The 24,000-nt window shown below is 41.6% G+C and overlaps 1 protein-coding gene across 1 annotated transcript in view; it reads left to right on the top strand.

Moving 5' to 3' along the window:
- Positions 1–24,000, top strand: part of gfra4a (GDNF family receptor alpha 4a) — a 166,884-nt gene that overhangs the window by 109,915 nt on the left and 32,969 nt on the right. The window contains exon 2 of the mRNA XM_085342986.1: positions 21,448–21,729. Within this exon, the coding sequence (XP_085199112.1) occupies positions 21,448–21,729 (282 nt within the window). The remainder of the gene's footprint in view (positions 1–21,447; positions 21,730–24,000) is intronic.

Raw genomic sequence — 24,000 nt, 5'->3', positions numbered from 1 at the left:
GAGTAGTAGTAGAGTACTACAGTATTTGATTGAAAACCACAACAATCACATGACCCCTCTATGAGGAAGCACTTAGCAACTGTGGGAAGGAAAAACTCCCTTTTAACAGGAAGACACATCCGGCAGAAGCAGGCTCTGGAGGAGCGGTTATCTGCCACAACAGGTTTGGGATGACAGGACAAAAGACATGGTGCGGAAGGGAGCCAGAGATGAATAATAACTAATGATTGAATGCAGAGTGCTGTAAAAACACATAGTGAGTGTGTAAGATCCCTGGTGTCCAAAAGGAGTCTGGTTGTATAGTCTATGGGAAAACAACACTTTCTTTGTAACTTCAATAAACACTTTCCTTATGAGTTTATGGTTTCATTAGCTCACTAGTCTTAATACAACATGTGGCTCATTTTGTAAATTATTGATCCCAATAGGATCAGAAAAGGAGGATAACAGAATTGGGCTTTGAGGTGGGTCTACTTTGTGACATATAAATTGTACGGGTGTGACAAGTCCCTTAGTTTCTCAGTCCGATCCACATTTCAGTCAAAACATGAAGATGATGATGACATCAGAAACACTCAGTTTTCAGACAGCAACAATGTACCAGTGTCTGCAGACAACCACGGCACACCTTGATATACGGTAATAGTTTATGGGACGTCACATAAGGGCCAATAAAACAAGCCAAGTGCTGCAGAAAATATATACAGCAGGGCTGCTATACAGGAAGTTGATGTTAAAAGAGAAAAGCGCAGTTTTAACGAGACTTTTTACTGCAGTTCCTTAAATGCACTTCTACAATTTTGCTGCCTTTTTTTTTTAAAGCACATATTTGATTGGGAAACAAGACTTTTCATAGGCTCTGAGTAAAGTAAGGCAGCTCTGCATGCTGTGCCCTGCCTGACTTAAGCTACAGCAGCAGCTCTGCGCCGCCTACACACTCACACCCGCGCCAAGAAAGAGCTCACTTCCAATTCCTCTCCTGCGCTGCGTGTCGAGTCAGCGTGGACCCGTTTCTCTCCTGCTAGTGAATAGTTAGAGCACAGCACTCAGGCCAAGGGAGCTGTTACCTCGCCTGACAGAGGGAGTTTCATCATTATTCGATCCATAAGAGAGGATTTTGTCACAACAGCGACAGCAAACGCTGCTCCAGTGAATATCGTTAGCACTGCTTTGGTCTGAGTTTCACTGTGCACTTCCACAGCTGCTCTAGAGCATGTTGTCTGTTATGGGCACAGATTTAAAGGCTGTCATCCAAATCCATTCACACTGCAGGTGTCTTAAGCATGGTTGGAAAAATATACTCTGTAACACATTTTAAATGTGGTTACTTTAAAGTCTAAAAATTAGCTCTCTAACTGGACAGGAGAGACTGGGTAGCCAAATTTTTCTTTTTAATTACATGGGCAGGAATATAGTAGTTAATTATTGGAGGGTTTTTGTTTTGTTTTTTTTGCTGCAGTGTTCTTCATATGTACGCAGCCTTGATTGCCCAGATCATTTTGTTTGTTTCCCAATAGATTAAAATTGCTGCAAACAAAAGCTTGAACTAATCAATCCTGTATGGAACATCACACATATGGGACCTGACAAGCTTGCCTTCTCTATTTATTTTTCTATTTAAATTTTGCCCTGATATGGGCAAAAAAAATAATAACTTCAAAATAACCTCATTTTCTTTAGGTAAACATCAGGTCAAAGTTCAAAAGGATTCAGTTTACAGCGCTGTAACGCAGGAACAGGAACATTCTTCCACTTTGGATACTACAACGACCAAATGTTTGATGCCTTTGCTTATGGAAGCGCAGGAATGATTAATCAGTTATTGAAACCGCCTTGATTAATATTTAGCGTTTGATTAGGTAAACCAATTAATCAGCTAATCATATCAGTAGCAACAAATTACCTGTGTAACAAGAAAAGAGAGGGGAACTTTCCTCCACAGGGACCGTGCAACATGAGTGTACTTTCTATTTAAACCACTATATTTATTTTAGTTGAAGCATTTAATGTCTCGTGCTGTACCTGAACTGTTCACAAAATGGTCTTTTTTGCCCTTGCAACAAGCAATTTGTGGATGAAGCCCCGGTGCAGATGGAAGCCCTCAGCGTGTTTTTTATGAGTGAACATGGAGAAGCTTCTCTGTGTGTTCCCGACCTGGCAGTCTACAACAGGCACTTCAAATTGCTTCTGACACAAAGAGAGCCTAGCTAGTCATTTGTGTCTGACTTGATCTGTCTCTGTGGGGCTCGAGCATTATTCGTGTCTGTGGGTTTCTGTGTCTGCGCTCCTTGTGAGTGTGCACATACAGACTAGCAGGACAAAGTATTGGCTGGGTCCAGGCTTGTATCAGGTCAGCTTGCCCCTCTCACAGTGTCCCTCCTCATTAAAAAGATGCCTCAGGCTCCAAACTCGTGACCACAGACCTAAACTGAGAAAGCTCTCCTCGACGTGACAAGGACCACATTAATACTGCGATGCCCTCCACTCACTGGACTACATTTGCAGGACAATACTGACATCACTAGCACTAGTTAAAAGAAAGGGAAAAAAAGCAGAGTTAAAATTGGCCAAAATTCAATTTCAAAGTCACTCTTCCAGAGAGACATCAAATCCAGCCAAAGCTCAAATCTATTCCACTGGATGCTGCCATGAGATTCAAAATGATGATCTGCTCATGCAGAATGATATTGCTCTGAAAGTGTAACAGAGCATAAGGTAGCTGGAGTGAGACAGAAGCAAAATCTGTCAATAGACATTATCATTTCATGCTGATCTCATATGGAACACAACGCTCTCCTACCTTAGATAAGGGGACGCCAGAGCCATCGGTGCGTCTTTTAATCTGCTGCCTTCCATAATGAAATATCAGCTCACCACCTTCCTCATCACGGGTCATGTCCCAAGGAGTGTGTGTGACCACAGAGCCTTTGCCAAGCGCTTACGTCAAAAGCCCTTCCTATTTTTATCTTTTGGAATGACATTGTTAATTAGCGGGCATCCACAATCAGTAATTAATGCAGAGTAGATTCTTGGCCCATAAGGGCACCCACCGTGGAGAACGGAAACGATAACTCAGTAATCACGCCACCGTCAAAATGGCTCAAAACCATTTTTCACTGTGTAATAGATCCATTTGCCAGTTTCAAGGTTAGGTTTTCCACTCGTCCAAAAGTCTTTTTTTTCTCTGATTTTAATTGTCTGCTGACCTTTACCCTGCAGGTTAAAATATACATTTGGAGAGCTCTTTGTAGAAGTTATAATTGGGGGTCGGTGATGCAGTCACAGCCCGTCCCTGCAATCAGTGTGTCCTCGCTGCGTTGACTTATCTGACCCAGGCACATGTACAGGCAGGGCCAGGCACTCACTTTTTACAAAAATCAGACAGAAAAGCTAAACACGACCAGCTACGTGAACACACACACACACACACACACACACGGCATACTCCGTCAGTTGCGCTGAATTTAAAAGTGAAACACAGCACTCACAAGCCGACATCTATATGTACTCAGTCATTTCCGAGCCTGCAGCAGGGAGTATTAAATCCATTTCACACCAGGCACGAAGATCTGCAACTTTCAAATATAATTATTTTGTAGCGTGTAATGGAAGATTGCACACTAATGCAGAAGGTTGGTGAGGCACAAAAAGTGACTGGAAACAAAAAAATAAAATCCTTCAGATCCTGAAACTAAAAACCAGGACTCGCAGATTACATGCAACTTTGGCTGGTAACATGCTACTAGTTAGTAATTATGGAGGGTCACAAGTGCCAAAAATGAATTAAATAAATACATTATTAAATAATTAATCAAATGTGCCATCAATTGATAAAAGTAAAATAAAATTAAAAATCTGTTCATTTTATTTAAACAATGTAATCAATTATTTATTCATTAATTTCCGATGTTCAATGATTAATGACATGTTTAAGGAGTTGTTTAATAATTTATTAGTTATTTAATAATGTATTTACTTCTTCATTTTGGCACTTATGGCTCTCCGTAAGTACTGACTAACAGCTATTTTCAATAGCGAGTAACTGAACTGATCTGCTACTGTGTACTGTATCTTAAATTGTTGGTGAACATGAATTAAAAGGATATGAAACCAACTAGCTTGTAGTTCTTTTAGCTGTGGGGTGTATACTTAGGTAACCTACTAACTAGCCCGTCACATAGTCAGACCTATCACACGAAAAATGGCCAGGCTCGTCTTTGTGGTATGGGTGGGAACAGCAGTAAATAGTAACATGCACACAGCAGAAGTGAAGAACCACTGGGAGGTTCATACCAACACTCTCAACTCAAACTGGCTCAAACGACCGTGAATACAATGCCAGTTCTGAGTACTACGCTTGTGAGTGCAGTGTGTAGTCACTGGGACTAATGTTAAGCCTGCTACTGGAATGTTAATACCTTTAAATCACAGTCTGCCTGCCTGATTATCTGACTATCCCTTTTTTCCATCTTATATGTACTACTTAAAAAACACAATGCATGGCATTACAGCAGCTTTGCAGACTTTCAGAAAGAAACTTTGTCTGGAACTGGCCGGGTTTGTGTTAGTTTTGTTCAGTGCATCGCATGTTCCTTTAATTGAGGAATAGGGTTGTCACAGCTTGAAAGTACTGTGAAAAATTCCATTTTCAATACCACATGAGCAACAAATCACAAAAAGTAAGGCCTCAATCTGGGACTTTTTAGACACCAACACTTTTTAGACACAAATATGTGTGTTATGCTGTTAAATTAACACTGTCCCTTACAATAGACATTACAGACGAGCAGAGCTGATAGCATTTGGCCACCTTGCTACTGAGGAATTTTGCACATGCTGAAGTGAATGTTTAAGCTACGCATAGGAAGTGGCTACATTTTTCAAGAGCCTTGTTTGTGTGAGCACCAGGTTCAGCACCATGGACAGCGCACCAGGGCAAACCATCCTATCAACAAGGACGTGTCGGACTGAGAGGAATTGAATTTTTGTGATTAAAAGATGGATCACACCGGTGCTACTGTACAATTGCCTTCTTTTTTTTTTGGTGGGGGGGGGTGGGGGGTGTCTTCTATTGCTTCTAATGCTTCACACAACACAAACCAACAGAGATACACAAAATAAGCTGCCTATTGCCCACATGAGCAACGTGGCAGGGTACTGATAAGCAACACATTAGATGAAAAGACCCAGCTTTAAAGGATTGCCAAGTGCAGCTCAGGGTTTATTGGGTCAGAATATTTACTATGCTGCATCATTAAGTGTGGGAGTACCATTTCCAGCATGGCCTCAAACTGTGCTTCTGACATTTGAAAATAGTGCTTTTATACCAATGACACACGCGTTACCTCGTAACTACTCACTCATTGTTATCAAAGGTGCTTTCTCAGGGGGCAATAGAACACGAGAAATTGCCGCGACAATCAGACTACCGCTTTGGTTATGTTAATGCGTTCACGTTGGCTGATTGCTCCTTGAGAATGTTGAGTCTCTTGTTTTGTTTTGCTCTCATCATCACCAGTAATGAGTGTCCCATCGTCATTATTTTTGTTTGACACAGGTAGTGTTGTATTGGTTCCTAAAAGCGGTTAGCTTGTTGTTTTTCCACACAGATGAAAGAGATTTTTTTATGAGGTCTTATGTTTGTTGATTAACAACACCCTTCCCTCCTAAAATAATCCGCCCTTTAGCAAATTTGTTAAAATATATATTTAAAAACACTGACAGGGGGAACGGAAATTGTCATTAAAATTGTTCTGACATGTTAAGGCTTCAGCTCCACAAGACCTCTTAAAGTGTCCCAGCAACAAGGTTCAGCAGATCTTTCAAGTCTTGGAAGTTGTGAGGTGGGCCACCAGGGAATGGGCTTGTTTTCCTCGCACATCCCACAGACGTAAACACTATGTGATGTTCTTCAAACTACTCTTGAGCAGTTTATGCGGCAGGGTGCATTATCATGCTATCTTGCCCACTGCTGTCATCAAGAATGACGTCTGTGGTCTGCAGGAGGAGGAGGCACGTGTCAAAGGATCATCAGCATGAATGCCAGGGCTTAAGGCTTTGCAGCAGAACATTGCCGAGAGCTTTACACTGCCGTGCCGCCATCTCACCTGATGATGGATGTAAAAGAAAATATGATTCATTGCATCTTCTTTCATGGTCTTTCATGGTCCAGTTCTGACACTCAGAAGCCACTAAGGCACTTTTGATGCCAGACAGGGGTCAGCATGGCAGCTATGCACCCACATATACAGGAAGCTATATGCTGTGACATCTTTTTTTTTCCATAAAGCTGTTTCCCAGTCTGGGAACCCTTTAAGTGTGTTCTTGTGTGTGTTCTCATTTGAGGAAATATTCCTTTATGCTTTACATGTGACACACACATGTATGGTAACGTTTTTACTGCGGTACCAAGTTTGAACAATGAAGGATTTTAAGGTCAGATTCTAACGAAGCATCGTGGCAGAGTGGCACCCCCAACAAAGACAGGAAATATGGTGTCTGGGATCAGGTGGAGATGTGAAGGAGAATCCGGAAGGCAGAGTCAGAGAATATCATTGAGTCTAAAGAAAAGGGGACTGATTCACAGAAGATTATTGGATCTGGGAGACGACAACAGAACCGAAGCAGGAGTGATGAAACGAATAGAATTGCACGAAGAGCTCAAATATAAAGCAGTGCAGGCAGACCTTTACTAGACTTGTGCAAAAGCCATAGATTGTTTTTAATCCAATTTTCTTTAAACTAGTCAGTAAGTGTTAATGCCCTGTATAGACACACCTATGTTCATGATGTATTTCCCGATTTCTCTTTTTCTCCTTTAATTTGTTCCTTTGGATCTGTTAATTTGCAAACCAGGATGTGACATAACATGGTCAGAGCAGCCAAGGCATAAATGAACTACGTAAGAAGCAAAAGCTAATTGCAGATGAAATTCCTCATGTGGACAAAATGAATTTTCAAGCCTTGTAAAAATCTGGTTCAGATAATCAGTGCACTGGCACCGATGCTTCAACGCAAGACCAAGACACAGTAGCCTTGGGCTGCCTAGGTAACCTTGTTAATTAACCTGATGGCCCCACAAGATGATAAATGACGAGCCTTTGGTAAAAAAAAAAAATGTTTTAAAAAAATGAATAAGTAGTTCCCTGCTTCTCTCCCTCTCTCAAGTTACTCTGAACAAAGCATCGGAGAAGCTTTGTTTCTGTTGTTCTGCCCACTTGGGATTAACTCAAACAATAAAATTATTTCCACCTGCACAAAAAGACAAAAAAAAAATTTTACACAAATGTTTGTGTAAGAGCGTGCTCGCACATAAATGCTGTAAACAGAAAAACGCAAGGAGGATGCTGACAGGAAAGAGGCACATTTGTAATCCTCAGCAACAAAACTGTGGATGCAGACAGGTAGCAACATGTGCGCACACACACACAACTATGTTTTCTGGCTCGACCCTAGTTAATGCAGACGTAGGGTGTCCCGGGGAGATGAAGCGAAGAGGTGAGGTATCAGCGGAGAGCATGTTCAGGGCATGTGAGGAACACCGAGGCGTATTTGTGTATTTTGGCCGTGACGTTTCATTTTTCTGTGCATGCGGCATAAAAAAAACAGAAGAAGAAGCAAAAAAAATGAAACAATAATAAGAATGTGCGGTTGTGTGCGACACACAAGAGACTGGGTACGAGTGTGCTGTGTTTGATGTTTATTTGCAATCTGCACATAGTGTGTGTGTGTGTGTGTGTGTGCAAGCGGAGAAACAGCAGCTCTGTTCATTTCGGTGTCTGTGTGTATTCACAGCTTCATGTGTTCTTATAACAAAAAGAAGAAGAGATAGGCGATGATGCAGGAAGGAGGAGGGGAGTGCAGCTATTTTGGCATGTGTATTTAGAAAGTGAGAGAACGTAGGGTTTTATTTTTTTTCTTTAATGCTTCCTTCTGTGCTCCAATCAGACTTTATAGCACCTTGTCTCTGGAGGACGGTGAGGATATAGCAGTTCATGAGAATAAAAATATCATTAGAGAAATATGAAAACCTTTATGTGAGAAAGCAACAATATATCGCCTTAAAATGGGCCAAATGCCAGTGGGAACAATAGTTATAATAGAGAAGCATTGAAAGGTGGACGCAAGGAAGACAAATAATGCCAACAGGGTAGACTGTAATACCTCTGCCTATGGATTCCCATCCATACTGATCATGAACCACACCAAATGTGCAAAGCATCTTCTTGTTTTTCACAGACAGAGGTTGGAGACAGGGTGTCATAATAAAATTTCTTTTGGAAACTCTTGACTTTGCCTGTGCTGTGCTCAGAAAGTGTTTGGGGCTTGTTATAAATGGGAACCCAAGAACAACAGCAGCTCTGACGGAGACCGATGCTTTCTGAGCTTTGCTTTAGCACTCAGGGCAGATAAGGAATTGTAAAACCTTGGTGCGGCAGGTGTTCGGGAAGACTGTTGAGGTTGTCTTTCAGGCGCCTTCTGAGATTTCCTAGACAGCCATTCTATCACTTCATAAAAGGGATGAAATCCAGGCTTTTAGCCACATGTGGCAAGAACTGATCATCAGAACAGTGGATGTCGTTGAACTATAAAAGTCCCTGCTTGGGAAAAAAACAAAGCCATTAGAAATGGAAACATATGGGAATAATTATTTCATAACAGTTACTATGCTCATCAGTGGCAGCAAGCTAACAGTAGACAGGCTTACAAAATCCCAGGGACAACTTCCTTGAATTGTCCAGAAGGTGCCAATGATTGAAAAGAATGACTGGTACTGCACCAAGTAGTCTACTAATATGCCTTTCTCTCAAACGTTTTATTCATAGCAATAAATGGTCAAAAGTTCTCACAATCTGTTGCTCATAACCCCCCAAGATCATCTTCACATGTACCTCATGGCAGCAACCTCTATGATTCCCTCGTAGGGTGTTTAGGGTTCACTTGAAATTTGGACTGTGAGAGCAAAACATTAAAAGCAAAAATTGCTCCGAGTAATTTAAACTTATCAGTATTTTATCTGTATTTTTTATTTTATTTGTAGAAATAAGGTTCTGTCCCAACATCCTATATGTGACAGCAATCCACAGTAAAGTCTACAAATGTTAAAGCCAAAAAGCAGTAAGGATTGTAAGGTCAGAAGACAGCACCCAGACAAAAGATGAAACAAATAGCCTTATTTCCCCAGATTGCTCTCTAACTGAGAAAATTGGCAACAATTACATCTGGACTGACACTTCATGGATTTCCTGGCACTACAAAAAATATCCAGTTCAAGAAAACACTGCCTGTTCAATGTGTCCTCTCTCGGCATTTTACTCACGAGCTGACATCATTTTAAGAGTATTTTTCTACCAGCGTTGTGGTCTGCAACAGAACATCTGTTGGACTTCACATAAGTTCCTTCTTTGTACCAGGCTTTCTCAATCAACATGAACAAGAAGAAGCTGAACAAGCATGTTCGGCTTCTTCTTCCCGAGCAGCACATTAACAAACAAACAAACAAACAAACAAAAAACATAGGATGTCTTGTTGACAGCTATTGTGTGCACAGGATCATTGGCACTTTCCACAACACACTCCTGCTTATGACTTTGGCTTGAAATATTTGGTGGCTTGAGGTGATGAGGTGAGGTTATCCACGTTATTTGATGGATAGAGCATTGGACGTATAATATTGCTGGTTGATCAACAGCTAGAAATTCATTCTATAGTTTTTCATAGGATAAATATTCATGCTAGGATGGACTAATCTTCCCTTTGTTATCAGCTAGCTATGAATGCAACTTCTATTTCAGTTGGAAGAAATAAGTCTGATCATTCTAATTTTCCTTTTCCCGTTTAGGATCAAACTCTGGTTCATCGAGTGCCACATAGTCTTACCTTTGCAGTTGAAGCTATTACTTGCAGCATTGCAAATGACGTGGGGGAATTTCCATTATTTATTAGGCAGTATTCTGATTGGCTGAAGGATAACTTAGAGCGACACCTCTTGCCAGTTAGAGCAGGCTGTCATGAATGATGCAAATCGTATTCAAATAGCTACCAAAACAGGCTGCTGGAGGACTGAGAAGAATCAGGGATATGGGGAATATCAAAGTTTTGGTGAATAGATTTGGGATATATAAGAGACTGTATTTAACAGACCTTTTAGTCTGTAAAGTTGAGAAAACTCAATATAAAGGTAGCTTTTTGCGTTTTCTCAAGTTTTGACTGTTGTTGATTTTAGCTAGATTTAGTTCTGGCAACTCCAGTTTTGTTGTTCTCCCAATTACAATAATCTTGTTAGGTTAAAGGTTTTTGGTTTGGGGCTGATTATTACACCTGACACCTTCCTGCAACCCTCCCATTTATCCAGGCTTAGGACAGGACCAACAAGGACTAACAAGGACAAGGCATTATTTTCTTCTCTGTCTGACTGTACTTGTAGATTTCTGTGTAGACTTAACAAGAGGCACAATTCTGATATAAAATCCCCAAAGAGTCGTAAACAATAAGAATAACAATAAGAGCTTAAATGTGTTGTTTTTGCTGTTTAACTAAGTGGTCTCCCTGGTGTTGTAAGTTGGTTATCATAGCTGGAAAGGATTCAGCATAAGATGAACTTGGCATCACTTCTCTAGTGGCTGAACAGCCAATTTGGACCAAACACTCAGTAGTCCAAGGATTCACTTTTTCAGATCCATCGGGAAAAAAAATACTGACCAACACTGGACATCTAAAATCTTTGTGTGGGAAAAGGGAATGGAGATTCTTTGCTCTCCCACAAAGACCTCACACTGTCTACAGCTGAATTTGCTGCTCAGTCCTCAGTTCTTCCAAACTCAACTTTGCTCTTTTACCTTTTTTTTAAAAGTCACCCCCAATTTTTTGTACTGGCCTTTCACAAAGAAGACTTCTAAAAACAAAATAACTCACCATTGCCTTCATTTCTTCTGTTTGGCCACCTACAGAAAAAGTAGTCGACTGGCTTTTCTGGGAATTTTCACTGAATCACATAGTCCTCCTCATCATCAACAGACTGAGTTTGCTCAGCTGGCTTGGACCTGGACACTTCAGACTTTCCATGTAAGAGCAAATACATTTACCTCTGAAATGTGGTTGAGGGAAAACAGGTAAAATGCTCGAGTCTACCACTGGGCTTCAACAGTTTGCTTGATTTCTACCTTAAAGTGCCAAATGCTGTCAATTCTATTACATCCAAGTCCAAGTCCAAGTTCAACTTTATTGTCACTTCAACCATATACAGTTTAAAAATACACAGTGAGGCGAAACAACGTTCCTCCAGGAACCAAGGTGCTACAAGACAAGTTAGTGCAAAAAAAATAATAATATATAATATATCTAGTAATAATATTGTGCAAAAGAGCATTTACAGGTTGGTGTGCGCGATGGTTTGGTGGTGTAGGTCAGTGTGTTTGCGCTTTGTGTTGGTTAGTCAGTCCAGTCTCAATGTTTTGAGGTATTTGAGTTAAGCTGAGTGATAATGTTAGTGTATGTGTGTGTGTGCGTGTTTATCAGTCAGTCCCTTTTTGCTGAGGAGACGGATGGCTTGTGGAAAAAAGCTGTTGCACAGTCTGGATGTGCGTGCCCGAATGCTTCGGTACCTTTTTCCAGATGGCAGGAGTGTAAAGAGTGTGTGAGAGGGGTGTGTCCAATCAGCCACAATGCTGGTGGCTTTGCGAATGCAGCGTGTGGTGTAGATGTCCTCAATAGAGGGTAGAGAGACCCCGATGATCTTCTCTGCTGTTCCCACTATCCGCTGTAGGGTCTTGCGGTCTGATATGGCACAGCTCCCAAACCAGACAGTGATGCAGCCGCTCAGGATGCTCTCAATAGTTCCTCTATAGAAGGTGGTCAGGATCGGTGGTGGAAGCCGGGCCTTTCTCAGTCTTCTCAGAAAGAAGAGACGCTGTTGGGCTTTCTTGTGCAGGGAGCTGGTGTTGAGGGACCAGCCGAGGTCCTTCTCCAGGTGTACACCCAGGAATTTGGTGCTGTCAACGATCTCCACAGAGGAGCCGTTGATGCTCAGCGGTGAGTGGTCGCCTCGTGTCCTCCTAAAGTCAACAACCATCTCTTTTGTCTTGTCAACATTCAGAGACAGGTTGTTGTCCTTACACCAGTCCGTTAGTCTCTGCACTTCCTCTCTGTACGCTGACTCGTCGTTCTTGCTAATGAGACCCACCACGGTCGTGTCATCAGCGAATTTAATGATGTGATTTGAACTGTGTGTTGCTACACAGTCATGAGTCAGCAGTGTGAACAGCAGAGGACTGAGCACACAGCCTTGTGGGGCCCCAGTGCTCAGTGTGGTGGTGCTGGAGGTGCAGTTCCCGATCCGTACTGACTGAGGCCTTCCGGTCAGAAAGTCCAGGATCCAGTTGCAGAGGGAGGTGTTCAGGCCTAACAGGCTCAGCTTTCCGATCAGTTGTTGGGGGATGATCGTGTTAAATGCTGAGCTGAAATCTATGTACAGCATTCGGACGTGTGAGTCCTTCTTGTCCAAGTGTGTCAGGGCAAGATGGAGTGCAGTGGAGATGGCGTCGTCCGTTGAGCGGTTATGGCGGTATGCAAATTGCATTGGGTCCAGTGAGGGGGGCAGCAGGGTCTTGATGTGTCTCATGACGAGCCGTTCGAAGCACTTCATGATGGTGGGTGTAAGTGCGATAGGGCGGTAGTCATTGAGACAGGACACAGAAGACTTCTTGGGCACGGGGACGATGGTGGTGGCCTGGAAACACGTGGGGACAACGGCACTGCTCAGAGAGATGTTGAAGATGTCGGTGAGAACATTTGCCAGCTGATCAGCACATTCTCTGAGCACTCTGCCTGGGATGTTGTCTGGTCCAGCAGCTTTACGTGGATTGACTCTGCGTAGAGTTTTCCTCACCTCAGCTGTAGTGAGACACAGGACCTGGTCGTTCGGAGGAGGGGTGGTCTTCCTCGCCGCCACGTCGTTCTGCCTGTCGAACCGAGCATAGAAGTTGTTAAGCACATCTGGGAGGGAGCCGTCACTGTCACAGGCAGGTGGTGTCGTCCTGTAGTTAGCGATGGCTTGTAAGCCCTGCCACATGCGTCGTGTGTCGCCGCTGTCCTTAAAGTGGTTGTGGATTCTCTGGGCGTGTGCGCGCTTCGCCTCTCTGATGGCCCGAGAAAGTTCAGCCCTCGCTCTTCTAAGCGCCACCTTATCTCCCTCTTTGAAGGCAGAGTCTCGGGTCCTTAGAAGTGCACGCACTTCCGCAGTAATCCACGGTTTCTGGTTGGGTCGTGAGATGATGATCTTGGAGACAGTGACGTCATCGGTGCACTTGTTGATATAGCTGGACACTGATGATGTGTACTCCTCCAAGTCAGTGAAGTCGCCGTAAGTTGCAGCCTCTCTAAACATGTTCCAGTCAGTGCTCTCAAAACAGTCCTGAAGAGCAGAGATGGCTCCTGCTGGCCAGGTTTTCACCTGCTTCAGAACCGGTTTTGATCGCCTGACGAGTGGTCTGTATGCTTGAATTAGCATAACAGAGATGTGGTCTGAGTAGCCGAGGTGGGGGCGGGGCTCTGCCCGATATGCGCCGGGGATGTTTGTGTAAACAAGATCCAGCGTGTTTTCTCCCCTCGTTGCAAAGTCCACATACTGATGGAATCTAGGAAGCACTGACTTGAGATTTGCATGGTTGAAGTCCCCAGCAACAATAAACAGTCCATCCGGGTGTGTATTTTGCAGTTCACTGATCTTTGTATACAATTCCCATAGCGCTTCCTTAGCATTAGCGCTAGGTGGAATGTACACTCCGATAATGAAAACAGTGGTGAATTCCCGTGGTAAGTAAAAAGGTCTGCATCTAACAGTCACAAACTCCACCAGCGATGAGCAATAACTAGAGACTAGCACAGAGTTCTTGCACCATATTATTCTACATATTATTCTTCTCTGTGTGAATGTGTGTGTGTGTGGATGGGTGGATGACTGGGTGGATGACTGGACGTGTAAAGCGCTATACAAATACAGGCCATTTACTATTTACCATTTCTCTCATGCTGTATCTGTAATTCACATTTAAATAAAAACCCACATTCATTATTATAATATTAGTGTCAGTACTTTTTTGAAGTACTGAGCCTTTTTCCATATCTTTTCAAACTCTGATCTTGTAATCTAACTTTAGCATAATAATAATAAAATTCTTTCACATCATTCCTATCACTGAAGCTCAGTCTAAAATCAATTTAATATTATCTTGCAAAACATAAATGTCTCGGCAAAAAGCATGATCTTTATATTAAAGGGGTAAAGTTACTTTCTCACTGGAAAAAATTTATTTATTTTTTTGCTACTTTTTTCCGTATACTTTCTGGGTAAATGATACACATTTGAATTCGAAGAAGACAGAAAAATAGAGAAAAAAAGAGCAAAAATGCCCAACTTGCATTTGCATGTTTTTTTCTGAAGCAGCTGTGGAATAATATTGACATTCTTTGGGATGGATTAGTCACTGAGGAATCTGGGAAGAGCATTAGTATTCTGCATCATAGCCAGAGTACTTTGGGTCGTCTCTAAATTTCATCATGCATTGCAAGTTGTTGTCCAAGGAGACTTTAATACAAACTAAAGTTATGCTAACATGCTTATATTCTTTTGGGGTTTTTTTTTTTTTTTACTGCTATGAGGACATTAATGCAAGCATGTTGGATCTTTGACACTGACGTGTCCATGCATTTATGGGAAGAATATTGCATTTTTGGCAAAACTGGTGGGGAGGAGAGAGGGCATTATTAGTAGCTGTGAAAAAAAGAGCAACAACAGAGCAGAAAAGCCCCAGCAGACACTGTGTGAGTCATCTCGGTTAAAAAGTGTTCAGGGAGGCACGGTTAGCTAATAGGGAGCTACAATACAATAACAAAAGCATTGTCCCTTGGTAGTGCTGTCAAAGATTTACCAAACAATTCAAGAGGCTGTTATCCTTAATAAGATTCATGATATTGTCTTATAGCAAGTTACTCAGCTGTAGCGCGACTGATGAAGCAAAAGATTTTTTTTTTCTAGTCAAATCAGAAGAAGAAGAAAAAAACTACAAGCAGCATGGAGACTGCATCAGCTCAAATAGAGATAACAAACTTCAGTCATCAGTTACAGGTCCAGATCTTTGTTACGTCAGTGTTTGAAACTTGTAGCTGGAACATTTAGCAAAGAGTGGAATGCTTGCTTTATACTGAGTTAAAGACTGGGCAGTTGTTTTTGGTGGGGTTTTTATATGGTGATATTGGGAATAGTCTTCCTAAACAGTATGTAAAGAAAGCTTTTTTTGCTACCTCTTGGGCAAGTTCAATAAGATAAATTAAGTTTCATACACAATGTCTATTTACTTTCATGGCCCACAAGTGTGGCACCAATAAGTCTTATTGCTTTATATCACTATTTTGGAACAGCAGCAGCACTGACAGCAGCTGACTTGTTTTTCCACCATTGATGTTGTTCCAGCAAGCTGTATATGGCAGCTAAAGCTTCACTAATGTTTTTGATGGCTACAGTATCTTCATTCAGACACTTGTGTTAGTAGACTGCTCACATACTAGTGCTTGAGCTTCCATAGGGTAGAGTTGTGTGAAGTTAAACACAATGCAGTTATTGTAAAAAATGAAAATGGCTGTTAGCTAGCTAGCACTGGCATTTCTATTAACATAAGTGCTTTTTAAAGGCTGGAAATTAGTCAATGGTCCATCTCATTCTGCTATAGCAGAGGATGAGGGGAGAGGCTTTTATACAGAACTTTTTGCCAGTTATGATACTGGGTATTCATAGTACACCGAGTACACACAACATACTGCAGGTAAAATAAGTATTGAACACGTTAGCAATTTAAAATATATTTGTAAAGGTGTTATTGACATACAGTTCTTACCAGATGACAGTAAAAACCCATCCAAACCACACATGCAAAGAAATCAAACCATAATGTCCATAAATTAAGTAATGTGCAATGATAAGGGGAGAAAAGTATTGAACACATAAAGAACAGGAGGTGCAAAAAGGCATGGAAAGTCATGACACCAGCCAGAATCTGTCAGTAATTAGAAAGCAATCCTGCCAATGAGTGCAAATTCATATCAGCTGGTTCAGTCCCGACTGACAGCCTATAAAAGGTGTCACACAAGAAACATCTCATGATGAGTAAAACTAGTGAGCTCGAGCAAAAATGTTGATTGTATATTATTTCACCAAAAACCGGCCACGACCAGGTGCTCCCTACAAGATTTCAGACAGAAGAGATAAAAACATTATAAGAAGAGTCGTCCAAGAGCCACTTGTGGAGAGCTTCAAAAACACCTGAAATCAGCAGGGACAAGGCAAAACTCCATTTCTGAAGATAAAGCATGGTGAAGCACAACATTTAGACAAGCCTGTGACATATAATCTGAGCACCATATTTGGAGGTCAAAAGGCACTGCATATCACCCCAAAAACACCAGACCACCAGTGAAGTTTGGAGGTGGGGCTGTTTTTAAGTATAAGGCCCTGGCACTCTTCGTGTAATTGAAGGAGGAATGAATGGAAAAATGTTTTGAGACATTCTCGATAAAAAAAAAAATTCTGCTGTCATCTACCAGGATGATGAAGATGAAAAGAGGGTGGATGTTTCAGCAAGGCGATGATCCCAAACACACAGCCAAGGAAACTCTTTCATTTGGTTTCAGAGAAAGAAAATAAAGCTGCTAGAATGGCCCAGCCAATCACCTGCCCTGAAAATTTATAGAAAGAACTAAAGCTTAGAGTTCACAGAAGGAGCCCACGAAACCTTCAGGATTTGAAGACTGCGTGTGGAAGAAGGTGTCAAAATCACACCTGAGCGATGTATGTGACTAGATTCGCAACTGTAGTGTTGCACTTTGCAAAAGGATGAGCATATACAACATGACATCATCCATTATATTTGTAACTCTGTCTGTGGAAGCCGCAGCTTTATGTCCACTTTCATCCTGATTTTCTGCCTGATAGCTGCCTGTGAGGACTCCTGTCAGCCAAAGGAGCTACACCCCGAACTTAGTGAGTTATACAGAAATCACATGTTATAAAGACTATTAGCTACTGAGATTGTGAACATTGTACCGCATAAACAAATTTTTCTCTCTGAACTTAGTCACTTTAACACCAGATTCTATGGGAACTAACCTTTGGAGCCTCTAAGCTATTTAAGGAACTGCAGCTCAACTGCAGATCAAACACTGTATTTCTAGAAAAAATAAATAAATTAAAAAGAAGAAAATGAAAAAGATGGAAAAACAAAATTAGAAGATGTAAAAAGCTCAGAGCACCGGGAAATTAAAAAGGATTCCTTCCCCTGTAACAGACAGCGAGTGGTCTCTACTCGGATTCTCTCATTAGGAAATCTTAACATGATTCTGGTTCAAGCACACAGCATGTTTTGAATACTACATCGTTTTATTATTGGCTTGGCTGTCCTCCACACCCTTTAATCATAATCATTCTTTTCATGAACTGCTTGCAGTGATGGACGTCAGTTATTAAGCATTTCTCAGCTCCTTTCATGTGACATAAGAGAACGTGACGCTTTTGATGGAGCTCATAGATTTTTAAAGGATACTGGCAGTGATTCATTCTTTGCACTGTGAATTGACACGTGACGTGCTTTCCACGGTTGTTTTCAATTCGCGGTCCGCTGTGCCGCCATTTAAAACACAATCATTTCCCCCCCTGTTATTGCTAATGTGAGCACTTCCATGGTTTCCCTGTCAAAAAAAAAAAAACATTGTTAATTCTTCGTGTCTGTTTTTGTTTCCGGCTCTAAGAATAAAGCCAAATTGGCCCAACATCACAGGAATGACAAGTGAATTCAGTGTTGTGTTTGTCTGCTTCTTCATTTTCTTTCCATAAAAAAAAACGTTTATTTACTAAAATGTTTCTCTGATTTCAGAATCTTCTCTTTGAACTGTACCAGGTGTGTTTTAGCGCAAGCTGGGTAGGGGGCCATGACAGGAAGAATGTGGGGAAAGCATGGCGTGAAAGAGGGAATCAGTGGAAAAGCAGGAAGAGAAACAAAAAAGCAGAGAGAGAGAGAGAGAGAGAGAGGGTGCCCAAATAGTTTATTTACCTCAGTGGGGTAAACAGGAAGTGATATAGGATGGAACGAATTTGAATGACAAGGCAACTGATTTCTCCTAATTGGTTTTGACTGTCTGTCTTTGAACTGCCGGTGCGCCGCGGCTCTGTTTCCAGGCAAACAGTTATCTCTGGCAATCTGGAGTGCTGCTTAATTCCTCAGACAAATATCAAACCTCTCTCCACACTGGATTAGTTGCAGTTCAATAAGATTCGCACTGCCACTGCTCACAGGAGCTCTCCCCCACCCCCAACCGCCCCCACCATACTTGAAACCAATTGCAAGGAAAACTCTGCTTTAAGTTTCCTCTCTGCTCCACCTTCTAAACCAGAACACCCACACACAGCCACACACGCACGCACGCGCGCGCCACCCACGAATCCAGCCCTCACCTGCAGTTCAAACGCACTCGCGTGAGAGAAGCAAAACGAAGCAACTCCAAATGTGTTTAAATATTGTTTCTCCTCACCTCCAGTGAAGGAATACCGCCACGGGGATGAGGCAATGTTGCGCGTTTCCAATGCGAATCTGACTTTTTAGGGGTTTCTTAGAGCGAGTGAAACATCTTGACATACGGCAGATTCCTCCACTCTTTCTTTCCTAGGTACCATCTTTTGATCCAAGAAAACTCTCGAGCAGAGCTGATTTGCATCAAAAACGAATGACATTATCTCACCCTGCAGTTCTTTTTTTCTCTCCCCACCGCCCCGTGCTTTACATAAGATACATCAGATTTTAAGATTCTATAGTGAAATAACTGATTTGGTGAGGAGGGAGGTGGGTTCTTTTGTAGTTGTTGTTGTTGTTGTTGTTGTTTGGCACAATAAGTTCTGCCTGTCAAGACCTCAGCAAAAATGAGCTCTTCACTTGAGTGGCAGATGCTTTCTCTCAGCAGCATCCACAAACATAGCAACAAGCTTCTTGCCTCACTGTATAAGTTTTTTATTGACAGGCCGCCGCTGGATTAGCTCATTCCTCGGCACAGTTGAGACGTATCCAGCCGGGCACGTGGCAGTTAACCCATTTTCTTCACGAGTGTGGAAGGCTTCAGCCAAAGAAGTTGTAACCTTTTGTTTTATCTGATCGACCCCCAAGATCCATCCAGGGAGAGTGACAGTCTGAGTCAAACAGGGATGAGCAATTCTGACAGTTTTGTGGGTTAGTCTAAAACTAACCCACAGTTAGTGAGATGGAATTCAATTTTATTAAGCTGTAACTGGCCTGTATGTCTCATTTAGGCCTTAAATTTTCACTTTGGTGTACGCAAACATGAAAAGTTGATATTTTATAGCTGCACCATTCCCTGAAATTCAAGCGTTCTTGGTGCATCGAGATGTTTTAGATGCTTTTCACCAAAATCCAGCCTGACATATATGCAGTGTTTAAAACTTCAGGATATCCACAACAGTTAAAAATTAAGTTTTGCGGAGAAACCCAGAAGCAGTGTGGCTAGAGCACAAATTCAGCAAGTCCCAGGTTCAGTTACTTCAATTTGCACCACTTTCTCTCCTTACATTTCCCTTTCTTCTCTGCAGCTATGAAATAAAGACACAAAATGTCACTAAAAGACAATATTTTAACTCTTTTTTATTCATTTATTTTTTTGCAGAAAGTGTTGAGGTGGCATTGTTTGATCCAATCTTTGGGAATCTGAATCTCGACATCTGTCATTCTCCTCTTGAGTCGCCATGGTGACATGAATAAAATAAAACTATTTGATTGATTGCCAAAGAATTTGGTGCTGTACTCTTAAGTTTCCTTGCACCATCGTCCAATTTAAAGTTTCAGCTCTCGCAGTACTTTTGCTTACGAGCCTGACAAACTTATGACATCCATGTTAGCAGTTAGCATGAAAATAATTAACTATTTGCATAAGACAGTGGAGATGTCTAACCTCATATCCTGTTGTTCCTCTGCAAATTTGCATTGTCAGCAGACAAACATTAGCATTTGCAGCTTAAGATAGTTTACATGGCAAAAAAAATTACTGATCCTTTCATTAATGAGCCCAATTAGAGGCAAAAACGGGCTATCACCACTGTACACTCTTATTTAGCTCTTTATTTTTTAGCATTTTTCACTCACTTCTAGCTTCTTCTTTTTTTTTTTTACTCTAATAATAAGATGTTTCATTTAATGTTACATGCACTGTATATTTTGAATATTAAGCAGGAACTCTTAGACAGCTGGAAATAAATATTGTCCTTAGGGGAATAAAGCTTGCATGTTATTAGTGCCACATGAAATAAAAAGGCAGACGGTAAAAATGTTGTCCCCCCCACAACTAATACAGCTGCTCTCTGGGCCAATCTGTAACAAATATGACACTTTGTTTTGACTGGAGCTGAAACGCTTCAGTGTAATTTAGAACACGTCAGAATGTTTTGGTGAGATACAAGTTTCATCAAAACCTAGTCAGTGGCACCAGATGGATTTCATGTGACATGTGTATGAATTCATGAATAATATAGCGCACCCCTCGGGTTTATGAATGTAATTTTTTTTGTTGTTTTTTTTACTGGCAAGAGGAATCATTGACCGTGTTTGATGGCTGCTGACGAGGGATGCGAAAATGTAATCCAATTATTAAATTCAGCTCAATTGCTTTGTCTTAGAGATGAACCAGCGAGTCATAAATACTTCGCATTTATTTACAGCAGTTTGTTTTGATTTGCTTAAAGGAGCAAACCCATCAGCTACGCACGTCAAAGTGAGCTCTCTCATCGCGGGGGGAGCAAATAAAACGTTATGAATCCCCACTGTAAGTCTGGAGAGCTTTAACTACTCTAGTGCACAAATTAGCCGTGAACATTTTTTGATTATCCCCCATGATAGTGTGCCGACAAGTTTCACATTATGGGACACGGGCACTCCAAGTTTATGACAAACATGAGGGGCGCACAAGTGGACTTTTATCAGGAGCTTCACTCATATTAAAGACTGAAGGTCATCCTCTGTTGCGAGTGCGTACTAAATTAGCTTTTAATTTGAAAGTAATGCTTTCACAAAGTAGCAAAACAGCTTTGTCGGGGAGTACAGAAAATGAGCCAATGAGATCAATAATTAAACAAACACGGGGATGGTAGCTACACCTGTATAAACAGGAGGGCAAAATATGTTGGCTGACCTTTTGTCTGTTAACTCTCTATCCTCAAAGTAAGTAAGTCAAAGTCTTTTGTCTGATGCGTTTCCACCTTTGATAACCTCCGATTAGCAAAGCAAAAACTGGTTAATACAACTGTCAGTACGTGAAAAAAAATAACAAAGACAAAACAGATCTACACGGCTGTCTCTCGAGAATCCATCACGACTCTAACATGTCCTCTCCCTTGTCTCACAGGAATCCCACGTATGGCCCTCTCTGTGGGTGGGAGGGACTGTCTGCGTGCTGGTGACACCTGTTCCAGCGATGACACCTGTAGCCCGCGACTGCGCACCCTCAGGCAGTGTGTGGCAGGGGACGGCAGCGTGAAACTGGGGCCCGGGGCGCGAAACCAGTGTGAGAACGCCATGACGGCACTTCTGTCCACCCCTCTGCATGGCTGCCAATGTAAACGAGGCATGAAGAAGGAGAAGAACTGCCTGAGTATCTACTGGAGTCTGCATCAATCTGTGCTGCATGGTAAGATTCGCATTAGTCCCAAGGTCACCAGTAGGTGGACCAGGATCCGGATCAGGACCCAGAAGCTGTTTCAAAAACTGTGAATTTAATCATTATTTTATTATTCATTATTAATATCCTTGTAACTACATATAGTTACAGTGAACTGTTGATTATGTAGTCCATGCTACTTAAAACGTATTGCTTTGAATCATGCTAAATGTGGAACTTTATGATACTTTTGAAACCATTTTTTGAGGACAGTTTCTCTAACTGGATTTCCTTCAGTTGAGTAGCATTAAAAGAGGCGGGCAGAAGTTGGGGTATCATGTCACTGCGATTATCAAGTGTGTGCCACCCAGTACACATGAATTAGACTTCCACCTCCAGATGGCTTGACAGTAGATTCCAGGCTGAAATGAAAAGAGTCATTATTATGTCGAAAACTGAGCATTGTGTGTGCATATTGATAATAGCAAAAACGCAGCAATGACTTTTGTTCACTCAAACTTAGCTTTTCTTCGCTCAAAATAAATTTCTCCTCAAAATGCAACACTTGTACTTGCACATTTTTTTTACGTGCGCTCAGAATAGTGGCACAAAAATAACGCCATAAAAATCCAGAGGCCCTGTAAAATGCGTATGCTTTTACATTCAGACCAAATGGAAAAAGCTCGACTCTAGAACAAAGCTGACAACAATGTAAATATAAGTACGGATAAACCAATCAGTGTCTGTAGAAAACATTTATGAGGTCAATTTCATGCAACACGTAGACAAAACAACACGCATGCTTTCAAGCAATCACGCCTCTGTCGTGCATTTTATGTAATGGACTGTTGGTCAACCAAACATTACTAAAACATCCGTTTATGTACGGCAGTTGCTCCTCCCCAATAAATATTTATTCATTACATTTCAAGTTCAGAACTAATAATAAATATTTATTTTTCTAACTGCATGTACTTTATATTTAAACATCGCTTCATCTCTATTTAAACATCAATAACATTTTATGTCATAGATAGATATATATACTTCTATTACGGTTACCCACTTAATTCACCAGGAACACCTTGCTAGTATGCGATTGGACCGACTTTTACCCTCAGAAGTGCCTTAAATCGATTCAACAAGGTGCTGGAAACATTCCTCACAGATTTGAAACCATATTGACATGATGGCATCACGCAGTTCCTGCAGATTTTTCAGCTGCACATGATATGAACCTCCAGTTCCACCATGTCCCAAACGTGCTCTACTGCAGTGTTTCCCAACCTTTTGGAGCCATGGCACGTATTTCACATTAGAAAAGTCACACAGCACACCACCAAATGTCACAAAAAAGCATTTTTCCCTGCCACCAGGCATAGCGGAATTGGATCAATTTGTCCTTCTTTGCTTTCTTCTGACCACTACTCATGCTAGGGCCTTCATCTGGGTTGGAATTTTCTTCAGGACGCAGGACAGATTGGCTACTTTTTTCCTTGTATTGCTATTATGCAACTGGCAGTTGGCAACCCATTTAATTAGAGCAGGTAGTTGTACTGCCCTCTAGTGGAAGAGAATGTAATTGCTTTGCATGTTACGCCAGTCACTTAGGCTACGTTCACACTGCAGGCGAAAGCGCATGAAATACGATTTTTTTGACCCTATGCGAGCCATATCCGATCATGGTATGACAGTGTGAACAGCGCAAATCCGATATTTTCAAATCTGATCTGGGTCACTATCATATGTGGTACTGAATCTGATACATATCCGATGTTTCAGAAAGCGACTGCTGTTTCAACGGTCATGTCGCATTAAATCCGTCTTTTACATCACTGACACAAGACAGACGCCAATTATCAGCTCCGGAGAAGCGCCCGAGAAGACATCGCAAACGCTTCCTAGCCATCCAGTGAAACTGTTGGGAAGACAACGTTGGAGAAACGTGAACATTTTGTTTGTACTGTATAATCTGCAGATTCTGACAGAAATCTGCAACTATCCTTTGAAGCACCGCTCCTCTCTAAAACAGCAATAAGGATCATTATTAGGTTATTTACATTATTATGTAAATAACAAAATAACTTAAAGCAAAAATTGGGCAACGTAAAATCCGAAGTCTTTATTAAGGGCCATCTGTCAAACAATACTGTTTGCTTTGGGTCTAAACAGAGCGCGTTGTGTGTGACGTCTTCTTTTGCGCATGCGGTCCGCATTGAGCGTTCACACTAGAGCACGTTTGCTGTCGCATTTTATTTGTAGTGTGAACGAGCAGACAAAAAAATCGGATTTGATCAAAAA

Source organism: Diplotaxodon limnothrissa, linkage group LG19 (assembly GCF_057381915.1).
Source record: "Diplotaxodon limnothrissa isolate DT_005_m linkage group LG19, D_limnothrissa_male_GT1.1, whole genome shotgun sequence".
NCBI lineage: Eukaryota > Metazoa > Chordata > Actinopteri > Cichliformes > Cichlidae > Diplotaxodon > Diplotaxodon limnothrissa.
This window is presented reverse-complemented; position numbering and strand designations above follow the sequence as displayed.